At 31.2% G+C, this 25,631-nt stretch overlaps 1 protein-coding gene and 1 pseudogene across 1 annotated transcript; both read left to right on the top strand.

Moving 5' to 3' along the window:
- The first annotated feature begins 11,034 nt into the window (after window positions 1–11,034).
- LOC123924075 (leucine-rich repeat receptor-like serine/threonine-protein kinase At2g14510) lies at window positions 11,035–15,317 on the top strand. The gene is made up of 9 exons (XM_045976839.1): window positions 11,035–11,241; window positions 11,846–12,386; window positions 13,304–13,767; window positions 13,870–14,005; window positions 14,395–14,466; window positions 14,570–14,638; window positions 14,755–14,826; window positions 14,924–14,988; window positions 15,092–15,317. Exons 1-8 carry the CDS (start codon window positions 11,130–11,132, stop codon window positions 14,979–14,981), a joined length of 1,524 nt encoding a protein of 507 aa, XP_045832795.1. The 5' UTR covers window positions 11,035–11,129; the 3' UTR covers window positions 14,982–14,988; window positions 15,092–15,317.
- Window positions 15,318–19,578: 4,261 nt separating this feature from the next.
- Window positions 19,579–24,680, top strand: LOC123922236 (annotated as a pseudogene).
- The last annotated feature ends 951 nt before the right edge of the window (window positions 24,681–25,631 follow it).

The following is a 25,631-nucleotide window of genomic DNA, read 5'->3' as shown; positions in this document are numbered from 1 at the left end:
CTCCATAACTTCATTCGAATATGTGGTGTTGAAGATGTGGAATTTAACAAGTGTGATCAAAACCGTGGGTATATACCGGAGTGTGAAGAAGAAAGAAATACTAATGAAGATATGAGTTCACACAATCTTAGAAGAGTACAAGATGGGAGCTATATGGATAGAGCTAGAAATCAAATAGCCACTAGATTGTTGAAAAACAAAATCGTTTAAGATTGTGATGATTTTTTTTTTGACAATAAGATTTTGATGGTTTATAGTTTTAGTTATGGACTATTTCTTAAACTCTTTGAATTTCATGTTATTTATGATAAATTTGTATTTGAATGTCAAAAAAAAAATAGAAATATTTCACCAAACAGATTGTAACTTAAAAGTACTAATTAAGTTGGACAAAATAAAAAAATACCAAACAACTTCAACTTTAACTTGAAAGTTCTTATTTTCAACTTTAAGCTTAAAGTGACTTTTAAACAAAAAAAAGTAGGGTCAAACGCACCCTTATTGTATTTTAACTCACTTAATTATTCTACCAACTATAACAAGGGTGTTTTAATAAATAAAAAAATATGGTGATTAATTTTATATATTATTTATTCTTAACAAACTTTCTAGCCCCCCGTCTAATACATTTATGGATCCATCCTTGTTTGTTGTTCTCATACCAGTTGTTGTTGTTACCGCTCCTAGTTTTGTTCCTCAAATTAACTTTATCCATATGAGTGGGATGAACTTCAAGTCCTAGAAAGAATTTGTGGAGATTATCATTGGATGTATGGACTTGACTTGTCCCGGAGGAAAAATCGTCTCACCACCACTGTAGAGAACGCGAATGAAACTAAAATAGGAAAATGGGACCGATCCAATTGTATGTGCTCGAAGATGACAGGGTCGGTCCTTTGGACGTGCAAGGTGAGCCACCGCGCAGGGCCTCAAACATTTAGGGGCCTCTAATTGTTTACATCGGTCTATTAAAAAATTTATATATGTAAAAAAATTAATGACTTTGTTACTACTAAAAATATTTTATTACTTTAAAAAAAAAATTAATAGACATGCTCTTAATTTTATAAGTAATTTGCGGTTGATTGTAAAAAAAGAAGCAACATTACAACAAAGTTCTTTTTTTTCCGAAGGAAATATAAAGTTGATAATGATATTATATTGAAGATGTATTTTAATATTATTGATTAAAATATGTCGCTTTTAGATGTTATTTACTAGTATGATGACTATTTTTTATGTTATTTACAATTTAAATAGATAATGACCTTTTTTAAAAAATTATATTTTTATTAAAGATCCATTTTAAATTTTCTAACGGAGTACATCTTGGAGATATCTAATCTCTCATCGAAACATACGACTCTAAAGTTAGAACTTCTTGACGATTGCCCATAGTGTGTCAGGAGAGAGACCAAAACCAAGTGCACAATCGGAGTTCTAACTTCAATGCCTTTAATTTCGGTGCGAGATTAGACATCTCCATAATGTACTCCCTTATGTTCTCTTACCTTTACAACCCATTGAAATGAGCTTAGACAAGGTACCACTTGTCTCCGCTTGTCATTCTTAGCAAAGAATTACTGCATAGTTTCGAGAAACTTCTTGGCGCTATCGCTCTCAGAAATTGAACTCCTTATCATTTTATACATGGATCTCTTAATCATCATCAAGCACATATGGATGGATCTGTCCCATATTTCTATTTTAGTTTCATTCGTGTTCTCAGCAGTGGCAATGAGACGTTCTTCTCTCAGAGACATGTCCAAATCCATGCATCCAAGGACGATTTTCACAGATTCTTTTCAGGACTTGAAGTTCATCCCGCTCAGCATAGGCATAAAATTAATTTGAGCAGCAAAATTAGGAGCGGTAGCAGCAACATGTGAAAAGAAAAAGAGAATAACAAATGTACAACAACATTAGCAGGCATATCATCAAATAATATGGACATGCACAATATCTATATATATAATTCCTAAATAGTTCTCCTAACCCTAATCCACTTAGACCAATCAAATTGTTTCATTTAGCCACATCATCTATATTATTATTATTATTAGTTATTATTATAATTATTATTGTCATCTCTATACTTTTCATATTCTACATTTATATACTTATGCCTTTTTAATATACACTCACTCAAGTTTTTACTTAGCCTTTATTTTTTTTGGTGAATATAATAATTTTTGCTTACTATATTATAATAAGGAGAATACAAAAATACACACTAATTAACTTTGTAACTCTCGGTAATATATTTTTCATCTCTTAAGTCACAATTCAATTTTCATCCCTTCGACTCTTCTACCAATATTTTAATATATAGCTTACAATTGTTTTAATTTGTATCCTATTCATATTTTCCTAACTAACCATTACGAATGTTAGAAACAAATATTTTCATCCCCTGGTGCTCAATCATGTGCTTAATAAGATTACCATTTGTTTTTCCGGTTGAATGTGAGAATAGATTTTTTCATATCTTATAATGTGCAATTTCTCTTTCCATTATCTTGCCTCTTCATCTTTTGTGCATCAGGTATAAATACTTATGTTATTTTCTAAAACCATGATTTGTTGTAGTTATTTTATTTTTTGCAAAAATTAACTTTTTGCATAACAAATAAAATTAAGAGAATTTGACATTTTTTGTTTCTTGCAGATCATACATTCAACTTTTGTGTTGCACATCATTTATAGGTTTAGTTAATTGTTACTGTATATGTGTATTTATATTCTATTATGATACAAATTAAATAATATATACTTTATTTTTAATTGAATTATGTAATAGTTGTTTTACTTTCATTTTCTTTACTTTTTTATTTATTCATTTTTTTTTATTGATATACTTATTTTTATAATTTTTGATTTTAGGCTTTGGGTCATCATCTCTTACTCAAACGAACTGAACTGTGAGGTTGATGCTCTTCACATATGTCCCTTTGGAATATTTTTAAAAGGTATGTACCCTTTAATTTTATTTGTTTTATTTGAGTTTTTCTAATTCTGTCACTATTTATATGTCAATTGTGTGACTTAGATTTTGTCACATATCTTTTCATCCAATCCTTTGTGTGTTTTGAAATAGATTTATATGTTGTGCGGAGATATATCATATTACTCCTGTATATATAAATTTTAGATAGTCATTCTGTTACTCATGTAAAGTAAACCATAATCCTTAAACAAATAATATTTCTTCATTTAACCACTCACTTACAATGCCACACCACTTCTCCTTAGAAAATAAATCTTTTGAATTTCGGATTCTCTATTTTATTATTATTATTATTTTGATAATATGTAATGTTTCAGTTTTATGCAATTGTAAAATAAAAATAATTGCATCACACCCGTGCATCGCACGGGTAAGGGTCTAGTTCTTTATATACAAGTTAAATAAGACCTAAACAAGATACCAAACACACCATCAATCCTCAATCTTTGATTGGAAGAATTAATTGTAAGCGATACTCTCACGTAATAATCAGACATTGATAATAAGTTATGTCATATAAGGGATGCCTTTGACACCGATCATTAGCTCGCACAAACAATTGCACACTACATCTTTTGTGATTTCAATTGAATCAAATTCATGCGACAAAGGTTACTTTTCTAACTTTTTGTTTCAACCAATTCAACCAAAATTACTAGACAATTTTAATTTAACAAATTAAATGGGAAGATTTAATTCACATAAATATTACCTATAAATGTAATGTTAAAAATTGTATATTTATTTGTCAAAAAAATTGTATATTTATCTGTTCGCTTTTAAACTAAGAATCTAAACATTGAGTTGTGTCATAACAAACCGATATACAATATGGTTGTACTTACTCACATGTACGAATAAGTAAATAATTCATCCAAAATAAGAGGTATTCGGAAGAATTCATGAAAAAAAAAATCGACAATTATTGAATGAAATTAAATAGCCAATAATATGATGGGTCGGGTCTGTTTAGATTTGATTTATTTTTGAGCTTATGAAAATAGCTCATAGAATAAATAAATTTTTATGTTAATTCACAAGTTTTTACTAACAAAAATTATATATTTATAAGTTATTTTAACATAAACTATCTTGAAAAGTTTATAATATTACATAAAAATTTATTTATTTGCATAAACTGTATTGCATAAGTTTAAAAATAAGTCAATCCAAAAATTAATTTGAATATTAATTAAGGAAAGAAAATAAAGACAAAATAATAACCGAAGCTCCAAAACCAAATAAAAAAACACATTTGTTTCAAAATTAAAAGGAAACAAATTAATCTGAATCTTTAGGAAACATATTTGTTTTTTTTTTTGTCAAAATAAAAAAAGAAACATATTTGTTTCAAAATTAAAACTAAGAGGAAACAAATTATACTTACATCAATTATTTTAGCTGAAAATAAATTATCACCGATTTACCTAAGGAACAATTCTATATGGTCAATTGAAAAATCAGATTAAAGCAATCACATAACTATATGGTCAATTTTTATTTTTTTTGGATACTACTATATGGTCAATTTAAAAACCAGATTAAAGCAATCACATATAATTAATAAAATCTTGTACCACAATTTGAATAAAATAATTCAAATTTAATGTATAGAAGGCCATATACAATGTATAGAAGGCCATAAACAGAGAACTTCAGTTCAAAAACTCAATAATATGCATATACTCCTTCCGACCTTATTTATAAACAAAAGTTACTTTTTAGATTCATTGTACAATATTGTTTAATGAATCTAAAAAGTATTTTTTACTTATAAATGAGGCCGGAAATAAGGTCGGAGGGAGTATACAGGCACGGATCTACTCAAAGAGAAATGGGGGCAATTGACCCTACTCCCCTAATTATTTTTTAACTAACAAGTGCACATTTTTATGGATTGCCCCCACTTCAAACATTTGGTTGTCCCCACACAGCTCACTAATAATATTTGTTAGAAGTATTTTTAAGTTCCAATAAATATATAATTGTTAATGAGATGTTGCTAAATTAGTGTGTTGTTTGGTCCTTAAGGACAACAATTAAATTTAAATAAATTGGTTCTATGAAATTTATTCTAACTATAATATATATAATATAATTTAAATGTAAAATGATATACGACACTCAAAATATGAATACAGATGAGAAATCATATTTTTTAGATGCTAAGGTGTCTTATATTTTTAGATATATAATTCTGAAAAATTTGTATTCGATTTTCAAAAATATTTCCTTAAATAAAATAATGTCATCATTTTAACGATGTATTTATATATAAATCATTTTGACCCCACTAATTAAAATTTCTGGATCCGTCCCTGGAGTATATATGCCAAAATAATCAAGACTGGCATATCACAAATAAAATTGCAATTCATAATTATATCATTTCAAGCCATGAACATAATCATGGATCGAAACGGTGACATTATGGATATTGTTTTGTTTATAACATTATATATATATATATATATATATATATATGTGAGTATAAATAAATTAAATCAATAACATTTGTTCAATGAATAAAAATAATATAATATTATTAGATTGAATATTATTTCTATAGTGTACACTAGTAATAGACCCGTGCTATCGCACGGGTCGTAACGTTACGCCTTTTTTTTTTTTTTTTTTCTTTTTTCAGTTCGACTTTTGATAAGTCGACATATGTAAAGTAACATTAATATAACTGAATTACAAATAAAACATTGGATCTCAAATAAAGCATGTCAAATAAAACATTAAAGTTTAACTGAATTACAATTTCTTGTCAATGTATATTACAATTGAAAGGCAAACTTGAAACAAAAAATTAAACATTTACGTAGCTTACATATGGATCTCATATATATGTACCCAATTAAGTTGTAACCTTAAAAACTTTACCAACATTGGGATAAACATGTTTGAATTCAATTCGAAGCCTATCACCGAATTGTATTCCATTGTCAAAACAAAAGTTTTTCCATCCTCCAACAATCTGGACATTTTCAGAACGATTGGTTGGATACCTTAAATGTACCTTTGTACTGTTTGTTTCTGGGACTTCAAGAATGAGGCTTTGCAAATTGAAATCACGAACATATGTTGATAATGTAATAATTAATAATTTAGAGATCGATATATTATATGAAATTAGAACACACTTACTTGATAATCATAATCACAAACCATCGTTACCGGAAGCGCACCAATATCGAAAACATCGATATACTAGACAAGGTCTTCCTTTGCCTATCACATGCTCCGGTCTTTGATGGGGAAGACAACAAATGAGCGTTCGATTGACAACGTGACGGCAAAGGGGACCTAGCCTATCTATTTATAAGATAGCAACCCTAGTACCACCCATCATGGACTCTAGAGTTGGGCCTACACTTTGTTTCTACACAAATCAGAATTAGTGTTCAAGCCCATTATTACTGATCACAATTATCGGGCTTAAGCATCATCAAACGGATCACAACAACATCAACCCGTTTTTATTAAAACCAAAACCCACAATTGATTGCAGCCCACAGAATATTAGAAAATATTCTAACATTCTCCCACTTGGGCAAAATCAATTGTGTATATTTAATTTAAAGAAAACACTTTGAAAACGACTCTCGGGTTGATAACATAACATTATTTAACGTGGCCACAATGATCCCAAGATGCAACATCTAATTAAGACTCCGTCCAACAAAAGTTAAATGATATCGAATCATAGCGGTAATTATATCATTATCGATACAACACCTTCCATGATTACAAATACCACCAAACTCCGTCGACTAGTCATCTGCGTAGAGTGTAGCGAGAAAATGATATGTCTGTGATCTCAACCATACTATCATTTTCTTCGTCAGTCCTCAATTTCTCTCAAATGCCTTAAAGCCAGAGAAATTCTATGATCCATAAGATACCACAAGTCCAAGCTCCAAAACAATGTTGACTACTGCAGTATAATGATCTAATCAACATCGAGCTCCAATATTTTAGACATAATTTCTCTCAAATGCCTCAAAGACAGAGAAATTACATGGTTCTTAAGACACCATAATGCCTCAGCTCCAAAATAGTGTTGATCACCGGCTAAGTGATCCCGACAACACTGAGCTTATTTATTTATGTTTTCACATAATGCCTCAGCTCCAAAATAGTGTTGATCACCGGCATAGTGATCCCAACAACACTGAGCTATAATATTTATTTATATAATGCCTCAGCTCCAAAATAGTGTTGATCACCGGCATAGTGATCCCAACAACACTGAGCTCAAATATTTTTATATTTCAAATTTCAAATAATTTCAAATTTATATAAGGAGTTAATATAAAATTCAAACTCCCACTAATCAAACATATCAAGAGAATATAAGTTATCTCCCACTAATCAAGTGATCTATGATGTTCAACATTTCAATGGAAACATAATTGGAGAAATTCATTTGAATCAAAACCAAATTGGACTAGTATTATCATAAGAGGCCAATATAATAGTACAATCACCTTTGGGCAGAATGCACTCACTAGGGATAAAAAACCCTAGTCAAAACCTCATATGAGTTAATCAATGAGTATACATTGAACTTTGAAATTTGTCACCTTTAGGCAGACAAATTCCTCCGATCAATACATCCTCCAATAACTTCATCTAAAATTAATTTTTAATCGTAACATATAATAATCACCTTTGGGCAGAAAATTACATGTTACAATTAAAAACATTCCTCAAACTACAAAGAAAATCTCATCAATCGATATAAGTGGTCCCACTTTGGTGGTAACAGTTTATACCAACGCACAAAATTCTCTTACATAGGAATCAATAATTAAAAAACACATTCCTCAAACTACAAAGAAAAGTTTCATCAAATCAATAATATAAGCGGTTCCACTTTGGTGGTAACAGCCTATATTAATGCATGAAATCTCTTGCATAGGAATCATTATCTTTTGTCTATGGTCAAAATACAACTCAGTAAAAATATGCATCATTTAAATGCATCTAAACTGATCACTCATTATATTTTAATTTGCATTCTCAACATGTCTTGAATTATTCAATGCTGAAAAATAGTATTTGAGTGGAGAGATCATTACTGTGAATCAGTCAACTCAATATAATAAATAAATAATTTATGCAGCGGAATAATATGAGACTTCATTTGAAATATTATTGAGGATATAAAGCAAATAGTCCCGAACTTTTATAAATAACATAGGACTCCTCAATATAAGTCTCTATAAACATTTATAAATAGTTGACATGTAAAACTCTCCCACTTGATAGAGAATTATAGTTGAATTACTAATCCAAAAGTGTTAAAATATTTAAACAAATATTCAACTATTTTCTCTAACACACAATGGACATGACAAGCAATGTCACACTAAATTTATATTTTTCCAGAATAGAACTCTCAAAATATTAAACTTGAAATACTCTCACTCAATAGAGTAAAGTTTTAGAAAATTGAGTATATAACAAGAAATCAATTAATGATTATATAGAGAGTTTCTAATTTTATAATATTCCGAAAAATAATGTCACTTTCATATATAATTGCACATTTATAATAATATCTTAAAAAATATCTCATTATGCGCAATTATATAACAAGTCATAAGAGGAAAAATAATTGCACCACTAACCTCCAAGATTGTGACTTTCATCCTTGCAAATAGAGTCGATGAACATCGATGACTTTACGATAAGATCTTTGACAGTGTCATCTCAAATAGCTCACAAATTAACAGTAAACCGTCATATCATAATAAACGACTTTGATAATAAATCAATACAAAGATAATTCAATTTTAATTTGCCTTTAATAATTGCTCAAAAGACTAACTTATTTTTACACAAAGCTACAATATATGCTGTGTTCATGGCATATTTAATCAGATCCAAATTTGGTTCAGGATTGAATAGAAATTTATGATATTGTGTATAACAATTGTATATAAAATACTAAAACAATGTATGTGCATATCAGTAAACTGAGCAATCCAGGGAAAAAATAGAACAAGTAAAACAGAACAAACTAACCCCATCAACTGGATCGAATTCAAATCAAGTAAAACAATTTCGGTAAACATGATTGTTGATTCAAGAAATTTTATCCGATCAAAATAGGGTTCTAAATTTGATTGTTTTAAAAATAAAAATAAAAAAATAACTGAACCAAAATAGACTATTATCATCACATACAGTCAATAGCCATTGAAAACGAAAAACAAGCAACAACCATTATTAGAATAAAATGGTGACATATACAACTTCTTTCCCTTTAAACAATTTCCCGAAGACCATTAAAAATTAAAATTGACCGGAAGCAAAACACAGTAATAACATATAATTATCACCACACGGCAAAACCAATCATCGATTTTATGTATGGAACAACCGAAAAGAAAAAATAAACAATTATGAACCCTAAATCAAATTATGGTTTTAACAAATTCTAATTCAACAAAATTAGGGTTGTAACTCGGAAAAGTTTTAGGTCAGCCCCAAATTAAATAAACAGTGATTGACCGAAAAATAAATATAGCCGAACAAAAATTCTCTCATTGATCAAACATGGCTATGATAAAAAATAGGTTTCTAATCATATAATATTAGGCTCTGATACCACATGTAATAATTAACAATTTAGAGATGGATATATTATATGAAATTAGAACACTTACTTGAATCGACAATCATGTTAACCGGAATAGCCGATATCGGAATCACCGATATATTAGACAAGGTCTTCCTTTGCCTATCACATGCTCCGGTCTTTGATGGGGAAGACAACAAATGAGCGTTCGATTGACAACGTGACGGCAAAGGGGACCTAGCCTATCTATTTATAAGATAACAACCTAGTACCACCCATCATGGACTCTAGAGTTGGGCCTACACTTTGTTTCTACACAAATCAGAATTAGTGTTCAAGCCCATTATTACTGATCACAATTATCGGGCTTAAGCATCATCAAACGGATCACAACAACATCAACCCGTTTTTATTAAAACCAAAACCCACAATTGATTGCAGCCCACAGAATATTAGAAAATATTCTAACAGATAATTCATTTGGCAAAGTCTATAAAACAAAATTTGAAGAATTAAACCAATATAAATAAGAGATAATAAATATGATAGACATTTAAAAAAACTAACTTCAAATGGAAAAATGAATAGAAAAGAGAAAAACTAACAATTTGTGTTTTGCTGCAATGGTTGAAATTGTTAAGACTGAATTCAAATGTATGTGTATCCGGAACTTGATGATCTGCAAATCCCAATGAAATAAAACTTATTGCGTAAGTGTTAGGTGCATTTTGAACTTCAGCATTTGTGTTGTTACCTCTGGAATTTTCCAATCTATCATAATAATCTTCACCATATTTGTCAAGGAATTCAGCATAATCCGGATCAATTTCTCCATCATTTTCACGGTGAAATTGACTAAAAGAAAGAAAACAAATTAAATTAAATGTACTCTGTCATAGGGGATTAATTATATATGATTATACGATAATTATAAAGTATTTGATAATGTTGTTGATTTTTTTGCTGTCTTCACTTTGTTAACTTAGTTGTTCCTTGAGTGTAGCAGTGAACTTGTTGTAGAGATTAACTCATCTAGTTTGAGAATGAGATTTTTGTGCAGGGGGTTCAATAATGTTGTTCAAGTCAGAAGCTTGGGTACCATTTGAAGTGCATGTATGTCCTTTTGAAGTTTGATTCATTTGAATTCGTGAAGAAGTTTCTCCTTGGATAGAGTTGGATCTTTGATGAATTGGTTGTTTATTTTGTTGAGAGATTGGCTGGTTATATATATATATATATATATATATATATATATATATATATATATATATGTGTGAGTATAAATAAATTAAATCAATAACATTTGTTCAATGAATAAAAATAATATAATATTATTAGATTGAATATTATTTCTATAGTGTACATATATATATATGTATGACCAAGTCAAAGCATGAATATTATTTCTATTTTTCAGGAGAGCCTTGGACGTGTCATCCCTTGTGAATCTGGAACCTGGACAATGCCTATCACCACCATCTCTTTCTCTTTCTCCTCTCTTTTCAACAAACAAACCCACCAAATCCCATGCCTTCAGGTGGGGCAGTGGCTTATCACAATATGAGCCCCTCCGTCTTCCTCCTATTCCTTTTTGTCACTGTCCCTTTCCTTCCCCATTCTGCCCTCTCTAACCCTCTAGGTAGGTCATATTTATTATTATTATCATAATAAACCTCATTCTTGTAACAATTCATCAACCACAATCTTGTTAATATCATTGTAAATTTTCAATCATTTTTAGGACATTTTCTTTTATTACTTTTTTCATTTTCTCAAATGCATGCATGCATGCATGCATGTTATATATATATATATATATATATATATATATATATATATATATATATATATATATATATGGACACAATTACCTAATTGGAATTCTGACCTAAACAATATTTACTTATCTTCTCACCGAACTTTGAATTACTATGATACATTTCCCTGGGAATAGGATGGATATGCACACAATTTAATATCTTTTTGTTAACCCTAGGGGAAGGGTCTAGTAATTTGAAGTTCAGCTGCGAGATAAGTAAACTCTGACCAAGAAATTGTTCCATCTAGGAATTGAATTCGGATTCTCCCGAACAATCTGTCTTTTGGTGAAGCTCATTAACCACCTGGTCCAATGTCTTGGTTTAATCTCTTTTGTTAAATTTTTTGATGTGAAATGCACTCATTAATTAACGTATATAAAATAAAGCTTGTAACATGGACAATTTGTGCATGTATGTATGCAGGGTTTTTTATAAATTGTGGGGGAACCAATGATGTAACAGTAGACAGTCTAAAATACATTGCTGATGGAAGCTACACAAAAGTTGGATCTGTTGCAACCATTAACAAAACAGACTTATTGCCAACACTTACCACATTGCGTTACTTCCCCAACACGCAATCTAGAAAATTTTGCTATACATTTCCAGTTATCAAAGGAAACAAATACCTTGTGAAGACTATATACTATTATGGAGAATTTGATGGAGGGAAACAGCCGCCGGTGTTCGATCAAATCATTGAAGGGACTAAATGGAGTGTTGTTAATACAACAGAAGACTATTCTAAAGGTCTTAGTTCTTATTATGAGGTTGTGGTTGTGTCTCATGGGAAGAAGTTGAGCGTGTGTTTGGCTAGGAATGAACATACTGGTACCTCAAGTCCCTTCATCTCTGCTTTGGAGGTTAAGAGTTTGGATGCTTCTTTGTATAATCCTATTGATTTTTCTAAGTATGCCCTTGTAACTGTTTCTAGGCATCATTTTGGAGGTGAAGATATCATTAGGTACATTAACATATTCTTTATGGTTTTTTTCTTCAATTTATTTTTTAAATTCTCACGTGTACAAAAATAATTAATTGGGAGTAAGGGTTAATGTAGAAGAGCAACCTTGGTTCTAAAGAAAACATAGAAAAATGCAAAAAGAGAACACAATAATTGATCATGAAGTTTGGCCAATTCTGCCTGCGTCTCTAGTTTACATGATTATTCTTGTAGGCAAACCCGCTGCACACTTAGTTGACAGCTTGAGCGACCTCATCTGGCCACTTATCAGTTAACTATAAGCCATAGATACTTGACTTCCTTAAGCATGTGGTTAGAGATTTGGTTTCTGGTTGGTGCGTATGAAAAAAATATTTGATGAAAGATGTCAATTCCTTAAATGAATTTTAATTACCTCGCGAGCTTAGTCTATGTGGTTGTCCGCTATAATAACACGGTTTATTCCCAAAGAGAAATTAAGAGTAAGGGATAATTAGTGTTGGTTTTGGGCACAACCTGCACCTATCCCAGACACACAATGACGAGCGCAATAGAACTTGCGCGCGCGCGCACAAGGTTGAAGAAGGAATAACAAAAGGGAAAAATTGAGAGAATATAGTGTTTATTGATAAGAGATTGAGTTACATCTTTTACAAAGTGTGATAACATTATATATAGCACTCTCTCTAAAACTAGACTAGTTGCCTTGTGTAACAAGCAACTGTCCTATGAGTTAGTTATTCTAACAAACTCTTCTAACTAACTTCTATTACGATAAGGATTGAATTACAAATCAACAATTAGCTTAGAACAGTGTAAAAATTATTGACTAACTTGAAAGCTGTCTATGTGTGTTCTGTATTTAAGTTGTAGAAAATGTGAAATTAAAACATTCATTTGTGAATTCTAATGATTGAGATGTTTGTATGTAAACTTAGTTTTCCAGATGACAAATTTAACCGGATGTGGCAACCATTTAAGGACGAAAATCCAGTCGTGACAAGCAATTCAAATATTTCATCTTCAGATTTTTGGAACCTTCCTCCAGTTAAAGCAATTAGTACAGGAATAACCACAAGTAAAGGAAAACCACTTGAAATTCAATGGCCACCAGTGTTGCTTCAAAGTTCCTACTACTACATTTCTCTCTATTTTCAAGATAACAGAAATCCAAGCCCTTTTAGCTGGAGAACCTTTGATGTTGCTATCAATGGCCACACATTTTACGCCAACCTTAATGCCACATCTAAGGGTGTCACAGTTTATGCTGCACAGTGGCCACTTTCTGGACAGACCAAAATTACTATGACACCTTCTCCTGACATGCCTGTTGGACCTATTGTCAATGCTGGAGAAGTTTATCAGATTCTTCCCCTTAGCGGTCGAACTCAAACTAGAGACAGTAATTAACTAACTTATACTAATCTCTAATCTCACTAGTTTGAAATTTCTTTCATTATACTACCGTTTGAATAATTCCATTGTAATGTTTGTCGATATTTAGTAATTGCAATGGAAGATTTGGCTAAAAGTCTTCAAAATCCACCTCGTGATTGGAACGGTGATCCTTGTCGGCCTAAAGGGAATTCGTGGACTGGAGTTACCTGCTCTGATCAATTTATTGCACGAGTCATCGCATTGTAAGTTCACATATGTATAGATCCCCTGCAGTGGCTGCGCCATGAAGCCCGTTGCAAAGCTGTTAGAATTAATTCAAACACCAGTTAATGATTTTTTTTTCTTCCACTTAGATCAAATGGCTTTGCAGTGAACTGCACGGTACTGCCGTGGCAAAGTACTCTTTCTGGATTCATATATAAGCAAAGATTCATTTTTTAGGTTCATTGAATAACTGATGTATGTGGTTCATATTATGGACCAGATACATCAGCTATTCAATGAACCTGGAAAAAGAACCTTTGCTTATATATGAGATCAAGGGGAGTATCCAGTTATGTTCTTAATATATACTAGTAAAGTATGCTTAATTGATTTGGCTCACATATTTTGATATCTTGTATGTGTGAAGGAATTTAACCAATGGTGGCATAGCTGGAACACTTCCTCAAACTATTGGCAATTTAACTGCTCTTTCTCATCTGTATGGAATCTAGCCTTTTGATGTCAAAGATCCTAAATAATTCAATTTATTTTATTTGTAACAATTAAATAATGCTACTTTGTGAATATTAATTTGATTACAGTTGGGTTGGAGGAAACAAACTCACAGGCATTATTCCTGACTTGCATGGACTGAGGGAGTTACAAACTTTGTATGTACCTCACTACATGGATCACCTTGCATTACGTTTTTTTGTTAGATTTCTTAAATTTTCTACATTAACATTATCATTTACTTCTTTTTTTCTTTGATCATTGTCGAATAAAGGCATTTGGAGAATAACAAGTTTGAAGGGTCACTTCCTCCATCCATAGAGAAACTTCCGAAACTTCACGAAATGTAAGATTTTGCCATTTAATTGCGAAAACAAGACAGTGCATTGTTTTTCTCCCTTCATTTTGTTATCTGTGGTGACTAATTGTGTTTGTGAAACCAGTTCTTCTGATATTCAAATTAAAAAGTTGGATGCAAAAGCTACGAAACAAGTAAAGTGAAGTCCAAGTAAGTGCTATTTATAATGTTGTACATATATTTTCCTTTGAATGTGAAAACCATATTGGTAACTAAGAGTAATTGTCGGTTTCTGGTTTTAAATTGGCTTCAGCAATTCTTCTGTCAGAATCAGCATAATGTCGTTGCAAATCCTGCCGATTTTGTATGTGATTGGGAAGTTTCGAATACAATGATAGTTGTAATGAGAAGAGGAGAATTGGAACCAAATGAATCTCATTATTTCCTTACACATTGTCAAGTATCATATTGTAAACCAGAACTATGTAAAGTAAATACATCAAAGTTAGTAATGAGTACAAAGAATAGATTCTATTATGGTTGTTTGCTTTTCGTGCTACGATATCTGATTATGTATGATATATTAATTATACAGTGAGCACATGACAGATTATGATCCAAAGAATCAATAGACAAATTTGAACTATCCTCTAAAATTAAATTACCTCAAAAAATTCTGTCAGAAAATAAAGGATTTGGATCCTCTCCCGTTTCTTATGTTCAATTCACTCCTCTCTCCTTTTCATGATCTAATGGTTAATTGAGCCACAAAGAAAAAACGAAGAGAGAGAAAGTGTTGGATGAATGGTCGAGATTATGAGAGAAAGTACTGGAGAGAATCCAAACTATACAAACTCGGTGAATCCTGGTAGACTATGTTTCAATGTATTCGCTGAGATATTGCAAGACTCTCTTGTTTTATGTAGCAATCAATCGCTAATGTTTCATTTTAGTAATCACTATCATAATATTGCAAATAATAACACCAAGTTGATATATATGTTACCTGAAGTATCCTTCCCTAGGCCTTGTTAATATGACCAGGGATAAAATTAAGAGATAAAAGATGAAAAGTTGTTACATTATGCATAAACAACTATGTTACACAACTCTGTCAAAAAAAAAAAAAAACTATGTTACACAACTAACATTGGAACTACTATATGTAATAGTAATAATTATATTTATGGAAGGCTGAAAATTTCATTAAGAATATCTATAAGCCAAACCACCATATTGATCATTGGATTGGAAGTCTAACTCGTTGTCACATTGGGAAATTTTCTTTTCTACCTCAATAATTGTCGATCTACTCCAACATTAATTTTGAATGGACGGATTTACCCTCATATGTAAACTAAAACCCTGAAGAAAAAAATTTGGTTACCGGAACACTTTGGAAAAAAGTGTTCTGCTATGTAAATTTTTTTTAGTTACTGGAACACTTTGGAAAAAAGTATTCAGGTATATAAAATTTTTCTATTTTTTTTTACCTGAACACTATGGAAAAAAGTGTGTAGGTATGTAAAAAAAATTACTTTTTTCCAAAGTAATAGGTAACAAAAAATAAAATTACAAATTTATTTTGTTACCTATTACTTTGGAAAAAAGTAATATTTTTTTTTACATACCTGCACATTTTTTTTCAAAGTGATTAGGTAACAAAAAAATTAGAAAAACACTTTTTTCCAAAGTGTGTAGGTAACAAAATAAATTTGGAAAAATTTTACATACGTACACACTTTTTTTCAAAGTGTTCAGGTAACAAAAAAAAAATTAGAAAAATTTTACATACCTGAACACTTTTTTCCAAAGTGTGTAGGTAACAAAATAAATTTGGAAAAATTTTACATACCTACACACTTTTTTTCAAAGTATTCAGGTAAAAAAAAATATTAGAAAAATTTTATATACCTGAACATTTTTTTCTAAAGTGTTCCGGTAACAAAAAAAAAAATTACATATCAGAACACTTTTTTCCAAAGTGTTTTGGTAACCAAATTTTTTTCTTCAAGGTTTTAGTTTATATATGACGGCAAATTTGTCCATTCAAAATTAATGTTGGAGTAGATTGACAATTGTTGGGATACAAAAAAATTCTCACATTGGTCATTGAATGTATCAAAATTAACCGGGCCTTTTATATGTCATTGAATGTATCAAAATTAACAAGGCCTTTCACATTGGTCATTGGTCATTGAATGTATCACAGTTTATTGAAAATTAACGGTTTATGAATTTTTATTGAACATCGTTAATTTTGATGGGTCTCAATAACATATCAAATGATTTTCAAAAAAATTTAAAAAATGTATGAATGATCTAAACGATATAAATTTTCTATCAAACGGTGAATTTTGTAAAATTCGTATTCTTTATAAAAATATCGAAGACTTGTGCACCATGCACCACTTAATCAAGTGGTGTATGTTAGACAAAGCCACATGTGAAGTATGCATTTATTTTATTTTTTTGGACGGAAGAGTAGTATAATATTTTTAAATGAACTAAAACCCAATTTGGTAATTATGCATCTAAAAGCAATTTTTATTCAAATTATCCAAATAACATCAAATGTTGAGAATCACTTTTACATTAATATATTCAAACATAAATCAATTCTGTCCACCACAGAACCAAACACATACTTAGGGACAAAATTTTTTTTTTGAAATGATGCTTATAATTAGGGACGGAGGGAGTAAAAAGGAAAATTCTGTGAACAAGTTCATAGCAGTTAAGTTAATTAATAGCATAGAACAACTTATGATATAAAATCTAATTGATATGACCAAATCCATATATCCGGACCGGACCGGAACGTTGAATTTACAATGTTAAAGACGCTAAATTAATTGAATCTACACCACAAATTTAATATTACATAAACTATTTTTAGGAATTATATTTTATCACAGCAAATTATATTTTGACCAAGTTTAATTAGTATACAATGACTATATAAAAAAGTTATGAAAAAAGCTAACATGTGCTCTAATGACGCAAGTTAGAAAACTCAATAGTAAAGAAATACTTCCTCCGTCTCATATTATAAGAAGAAAAAAAATCATTTTTTCATGTTCCAAATTATAAGAAAAAAAGACAAATTTTTATCATTTTCAAGATAAATTTTTACTTAATTTACTCTCTCTCTTCTTTTCCTCATAATCAATAGTCAATAAAAATTCTTTTTACATCTTCTCATGAAACTTATTTCAACAAAAACACAAAAAGTCATCTTTGAAATTATCATATTTTACTTTTCTTAATAATTGTGAAAATATTTTCTTTGCTTATATTAGGGACGGAATGAGATTCACATAGAAATTCGTGCATTCAACTTTATAAAAGTGAATATATTTTTTTTTTCAATATAATTTTTTCACTCTTGAATTCCGAAAAGTTATATTTACATTGATCAATTGATTGACTTCAAATAGTTAATAAGTTTGTTTTAAGATGAATGGTTCGAAAAAATTAAAATTCGACGAGAAATCAATTTTAGCAAGTAGATATTTGCAGAAAAACTATTAGTAGAAAGTATTGAGAATCTGATCAACAAACCAGACGACCTTTGGTGTAAGGTTCTTTATAGTAAGTATGGAAGAAATAAGGACTTGAGGGTAACAATAAGCTCTCAACCCTATGACTCTCCTTTGTGGAAAGCTTTGATAGGTATATATTTGGGAAAAATTCCAGCAGAATATTGTGTGGCAGTTGGGAGATGGAAACAATGTCAACTTCTGGCTGGATAAATGGACCCCGAGTGGAACTTCTTTTCTCTCTGTTACTAATCAAATTATTATTGACACGACTCTTTCTGTGAGGGATGTGCTTACCCCCCTCAGGAGATACCTTGGTGCGTCGTATACAAGAGTTTTTAAAGTTGGATTGTCAGGTGCAATTTAATCATACTTGGCAAGAGGGAAATATAAATGCTAATTGACCGACTAATTTCTGTTTTTCTCTGAATTTTTTTAATATTCATGTTATGGAGACTCCTCCAAATAGGGATGGCAATTTGACCCATACCTAGAGGGTACCCGCAAAAATTACCCACAACTGGTAGGGTAAAAACCCGCATTCTGGGTACGGGCACTGGTATGAGTAATTACCCACAAAAATGAACGGGTATGAGTGCGGGTACGGGTACCTTAGTACCCACCCCGCCCCATACCCGCATAATATATATTTATTTATTTTATTTATATTATTATATTATTATATTATAATATATGAAAATCAATTTAAAACAATACAACTCTACTAAACTATTATATATTTTTAATAAAAATGTTTATTTATAACATAATATAAAAATAATGTGAATATTTAACATAAATATGAACTTTAACATAAGGTTATTAATAATTTTGTTTGTAATTTTCATTAGTCAATATTAAAATCTTTGAAATTTTTTTAATTCTATTAAAATTATATAATATTTTATAATTGATCAATATATTTTTAGTAAAAATGCGGGTAACGGGTACGGGTATGAGTACCTAGGTACCCATAGGGTATGAGGACTGGGCAGAAGTTGTTACCCACACGGGTATGGGGATGGGTACTATAGTACCCTACCCATACCCTACCTATTGTCATCCCTACCTTCAAATGAGATTTCGAGTCTTCTTTTTGATGAATTTTTCTGGAGCTTGCATGCTTAGATGTAACTCTATAGTTCTTTTCTTTTTGGGCATTATCCCTCTTTTACTAAAAAAAAAAAAAGTATTGAGAAGAAAACAAATATTGGTTTGTTTAAAATGATCCACGTTCTAGTAACAATAAAAATGCATCCACTTTCCTTCTCCAACCCAAAAACGTTCTAATATCTTTTGCCACTCAATTGTTCAATCATCTTCACATGGTAGCAGAGAGAGACTCGCAATTTGAGCCAATACAGAACAGAAGAAGAAGTAGCAGAGTACTATAAAATAGCATATCCATTTTTGACTCTTCTTCTTCTTTCAGATACTTACAAAGTAACCACTCCCTCTACCAAAAATCTCTATCTATATATATAAATATTTATGCAAACAATAAAATAAAAATATAATAAATAAATCCATGTTATCTACCAGCAATTTAAGCTCCCTCGTCTTCAGCTGCCGTGCTTTCGCCGGAGACCTATCCCCGGGTCCCACTTCCTTCCCTCGTCTCTTCCACTCAATCATCTCCCTTCCTACCACTTCCCCCGTCGTAGAAGGTGGAGGCGCCGCCGTAGCTAGACGCTCCGGCGGGAACGACGGGTTGAGGGTGGAAGCTAAGGAGAGAAAATGGTCACGAAATAGAGAAGGCTATATTGTTGATAATGGTGAGCCACTTCCACTTCCCATGGGTTACCCTGATTCATCTCCTGTTTCTTCTCAAGAAATTGATAAGCGTCTTCAATGTGACCCCAAACTTGAGGTATATCTATTCCTATCCATCCTATCTACTTACTTACACCTTGTTTGCCTTAACTTATGTCAAGTCCATAAGTTGTTTTTATGTTAATTTACAAGTTCTCACTAACAAAAATGGTATCTTCATCGGTTGTTTTTTTACATAAAAACTATCTGGACAAACTCATAAATAATACATAAAAACTTATTTATTTGCATAAGCTCAAAAATAACTCATTTCAAACTGGCCCATATGGAAACAATTTCACTTTTTTTTTTTCTTTTGTTGTAGAAATACTTATACATTGTGATGTGATTTGAGGATAACTTTAGTTGGTAGCTACTAGAGACATTGGAGGGGCCGGAGTTCGAATTCTGGATTTCCCGCTTCTCCACACTTATAGTGTGTGAGCCTAAGCCACTTGACAAAAAACAAGAAAAAGGAATACTTATCCATGAACACTTATGTGCTTTTGTTATAAGCAATTAATTAAGTTGTTTACACTTTACACAGACTGAGATATATATATGTTTTTCTTTTGGGTTCATTTTTGCATCACATAATTGAATAGATATTTTGGTTGTTTTTTTATGATGTGTTGTAGGACTGTAAAGAGGTGGTTTATGAATGGACGGGCAAGTGTCGTAGCTGCCAAGGATCAGGATATGTAAGCTACTATAATAAAAGAGGGAAAGAGGTCACTTGCAAATGCATTCCTTGTATGGGAATTGGTAATGCACTTCCCACAACATAATACATTACATACCTTTTTATCTTTGGTCTGTTATTTACTTCTCCTTTTTGTGTTGCTGATATTCATTGTGCTAAACTTGTTACAATTATGAGTTTGAAATTCTTCTTTAGATGAACAATATTGAATGTCTTCAAAGGTTTTACAACATGTATATATACTCACTTGGAAGATATCCACAAAGACAAAACATGTATGAATTATGTTATTCAGAGATTCCCCCTTTATCCGTTTGTTTCTTAGCAATTATACAAACATGTATGTATTATGACTTTATATGACTCAATTAGGGTTCTATGAAGTACCTTTAGATTTAGGCATGCCTGATTGACCCCCTTATGCAGGCCTAACTGCTATTCTTTCACTAAGTCGCTGGAAAAAAGTTAACAACATCTGAACATTATGCATTTGTAGTGTCTTTTGAATTTGGGAACCCACCTTCAAAATGATCAAAGTAAAACCCTTTGTCACCTTGGCCTTGGTGATACTCAATGTCTGTTATATTTTGTTAGCAGCTTGTTTTTGTAAATTCTAAGAAGCAGGTTTTTCGCACACAAATTATTTTGACTGCTGACCTAGTCCATGATTAGTTTTCATTTTTGTGCAATAGTTAGGGTTACTTTCTCCTTTTTTGTGTAGATCTATCCTCTCTTTTCCCTCTGGCCTTTGTAAAATATGCAAGTACTGATGCACTTACACTCCGACAAATTTACTTTGAACGTCAAAATTGTCTATAAATTTTTTATGTGCTGAGATATATATTTACGGAGTGTTCGATTGTACATATAAAAGCCAAACTGACCCCACCCACCTAGTGGGATGAGGCTCGTTGTTGTTGTATCTGCGTACAAAAGCCTGTAACAGAGCTGTCTAGATCAAGTAGTTATGTATCCCTCTTAACTATTGCAACATAGACGGTATTAACAGCGTGATACTAAAAATTGAAAAGACAATCTGAAAAGATTGAAAAGATTTTTGACACAGCATAAATTTATCTCTTAGGCATCTGAAACATATTCCAGTGAACATGCAAAATTAAACCTTCTAGCGTTGAGTGAAACTTTCATTGTTTTCGAATGTTTTTGCATTCAGGACACTTTTTAATCTATTGCATGACTATTGCCATGCTCTATTAATTTCATCTGATTTGTGGCTTTGCCCATTGTTGTCAATCCCAGATGATAGTGCTAAGCAGCCAGCCCCAAAAATGTTGTAGTGGGATAACAAACATATATATAATGGAAACAAAACATGTAATGCATACTCTACACATATAAATGCTCATAAATCAACAGTTACCACAATTGAAAGCATATCATCAATAATCAAAAGTAATAATCTTAGCACACAGTCATCATCAATCTAAGTTATAATTAACAAGTTAATAACAACAAGATGCTGACGCTAAGGCTGAGGTGCTGTATTGGGCTGGTTGTGACTGAGATAATTCAATGGCTGATTCAGATTAACTGCTTGTTATTGTTGTGCGTTGGGCTGGTTGTGATTGAGATGATGTCATGGCTGCAATGTATGCCACTATAGCTCACTATTAAGTACTATGATATTTCCATTATAAATATGAGGTTTCCGACTATATTATTAAGTTAGCTATTCGACAGGTTAGCTATTATTAATTTAGCTATTAGATTTTTCTGTGGTGAAAAACTACTGATCAATTCAATTTTTCTGTTGCATGACTTTGAGGTTGTTGTCCAATTTGAATTAATTAGATTCTCAAGCCATGGTCATGTCAATCACAACATCTAATTTTATAGGACTTACAAAGTAAAGAGTTTCATGGTTTTGGTTACATCTACCATGACCATAAAAAAAAGGAGGAAAAAAATTACGGGACATGTGAAAAGATTACCTTCATCTTTCTAGTATCCTTTTGCCTATATTGTTCTGTTTGAATGCTAACTTTATCATAAATTGTTCACCTCACTCTTGCATCTTTTAATGCATCGGTTGGGTTTTCATATCGGTATAGTTGCTGAATTATACCCAGTGAATACTTCTGTACAGTATTCCGCTGTATAGAAGTTGCGGCTTTGTGTATTTTTGCTTATGATCTTATTATTTCAATTGCTCTTTTACTATGAAAGTAAGCAAGATGTCATTTAGGATGATACCTATTCTTGTTTGGTTCAAAGCTAAAATGTGTCTGGGTGACAATATGCAGGTTTTGGTTGGAATTAAAAGTTTAATTTTAGATAGGAATTTGTAGTTTTTCTTTTAATCCTACCACACATTCCTTGTGGCAAGTATATCGCATAGATTCTTACGTGCTTTATACCACATCAACTTTGACATTTAACATTGATCAAAGTGGGGAGTGATAAGCTACATAGCTTAGATGGTTCTTTATATGCATGTCTTGTCCTTAGATATAAAGTTTGTTGCTTTGTTAGTGGGCCTTCTCCATAACAAAGGTACCTCAGCTGTCCTAATTCTGTGTTTACTTTCTAAAATGCCATTGCTTCTTCATTTTCACTTTTACTGGCTGTGTTTAAGGTTGTCAACTTGGAATAACTTGTATGGATATCTGTTTTTCAGGATATGTGCAGAAGATAACAGCTCGCAAAGATATTGATTTAATGGAGGATTTGGGTAATGGAAAGCCGTCATGATGATTGATGTTCCACTAATCCCTCCTCCCCCAGTTTTTTTTTTTGAAGAAGCCCTCCCCCAGTATTTTATTTTTCTTTTGTTCCCTTTATACACCTCGGGAATCCTTACTGTATTCATCTTGATGAGTTTTATTCTTCCTTTTTTTTTTTACTCAAAATACTCGTGTAAATCAATAGTTTTACGATTAGACGGATTTATAATGATTGTAACACCCCTCTCCTTCCCTCCCCAAAGAATTGGCTGGAAAAGAAAAATCCCCAAGAAGGTAAATAGGAAAGCATACTGAGATCTAAGGAAAGAATATGTATTCTTGCCCATTAATTCTGCTTTTCTGTTGACACTTTATTCTTTTCATATCCTGCATTTTTTTTTAGAATCTTAGTTTCGTGGTCATCCAGAAATTGATAAGGAATAACTGATAGCTTAAGATTGGCATGTGATTTGAGATATCACCGCCTTTTCCATCTCTCGTTAATATAAATAAAATAAGGTGTTCTTTTTTTTTCCTGTCAATTGTAAACTGATCAGACTCAGGTATAAAATGTCACGAACAAGTTTCCTTGATTTCCAATACAACCTCTCGAAGAGAAAATACCTGAGGAAGCCGTCACGTCTGTTCTCAAGGGACAGACAGAACTCTGGACTGAGCCTGCTCTCGAATAACAGACAGAACTCTGGGATGAAAAACATTTTTCAGCCTAGCCTTGATGAGATGAAGATGGTGTTTGACAAATTTGATTCCAATAAAGATGGGAAAATATCTCAACAGGAGTACAAAGCTACTCTGAAATCTCTAGGCATGGGGAAATCAGTTAATGATGTGCCGAATATTTTTCGGGTGGTTGATTTAGATGGAGATGGATTTATCAATTTCGAAGAATTTATGGAGGCTCAAAAGAAGGGTGGCGGGGTTAGGTCGTTGGATATACAGAGTGCGTTTCGAACATATGATATGAATGGTGATGGGAAAATAAGTGCTGAAGAAATTAAAGAAATGTTGTGGAAGCTGGAAGAGAGGTGCAGCCTTGAGGACTGCAAGCGAATGGTAAGAGCAGTGGACACTGATGGAGATGGCATGGTTGACATGAACGAGTTTGTGGCCATGATGACTCAATCCATGAGACATGTTTGAATTCTGACATGATTATTAGTATGTTTCTTGAGGTTGAGTTTTGGTTCACCTCAATGTAAGCAAAAAATGTTGTGTTTATTTATGTGCTCAATAAAGCTGCATTTTGATTTTATTTCTTGACCAAAAAAAAACCTGCATTTTGAAATCAGTGGTTCAATACAACTTTATTATTAAAAGGAAAATTGATGCTAAAACTTCTTGTAATTTTTTTTTCTTGTAATAAATAATATTAACAATATATAAAAGCATTCTAGCATTTTAACTTCTAATCTTCCTTATTTCTTCGGAAAAATATTTCCTAACATAGTGTGGAAATAAGTTGAGTTGGGTTTGAAGACTTTAGTTTGATCTGATAAAAGATTTAATTTCTTAGTTTGACTTGTTACTTGTCATGCTTATTGTTGGGTCTAATTATAATAGTATTTTTTAATGTCTAATATGACTCGTTAATCTATTTAAAAATCTTTTTTTTTTGTTACATTTAAAAATATATTTCATACTAACGTTTATAAATAAATAATTTTACATATATTTAAACAGATTAACAAGCTAATAGATCATATTCTATTTTGATATTTAACACAATATTTAGAGTTTAGTAAAAAAAAAAAATTTAGAGTGTGACTTTTTTATGACAACAATTCCATTTCTTTTTAAATATTTCAGTTATATTTTATTATAATACATTTAAATAGACCAACAAATTGAAAAGGAATGAATTATATAATTAATAAAAATGACATTAATGGTTGTACCCAAAAAAAATGACATTAATGACTATTTTACAATCAGTGAATTAAACTACTAGTATGTTCTTTGACATTACAATGTTAATTTATTATTATTATCGTTGAACAAACACTCCATTTTTTTTACGGAAGCAAACTCAAGGCATTTCATTAATAATAATAGAACCAATACAAGTATGAATTACATCAAAAGTATAGCGAT

The sequence above is a fragment of the Trifolium pratense genome, linkage group LG4, assembly GCF_020283565.1.
Source record: "Trifolium pratense cultivar HEN17-A07 linkage group LG4, ARS_RC_1.1, whole genome shotgun sequence".
NCBI lineage: Eukaryota > Viridiplantae > Streptophyta > Magnoliopsida > Fabales > Fabaceae > Trifolium > Trifolium pratense.
The sequence above is the reverse complement of the archived record's forward strand: the minus strand, read 5'-3'. Positions and strand labels throughout refer to the sequence as shown.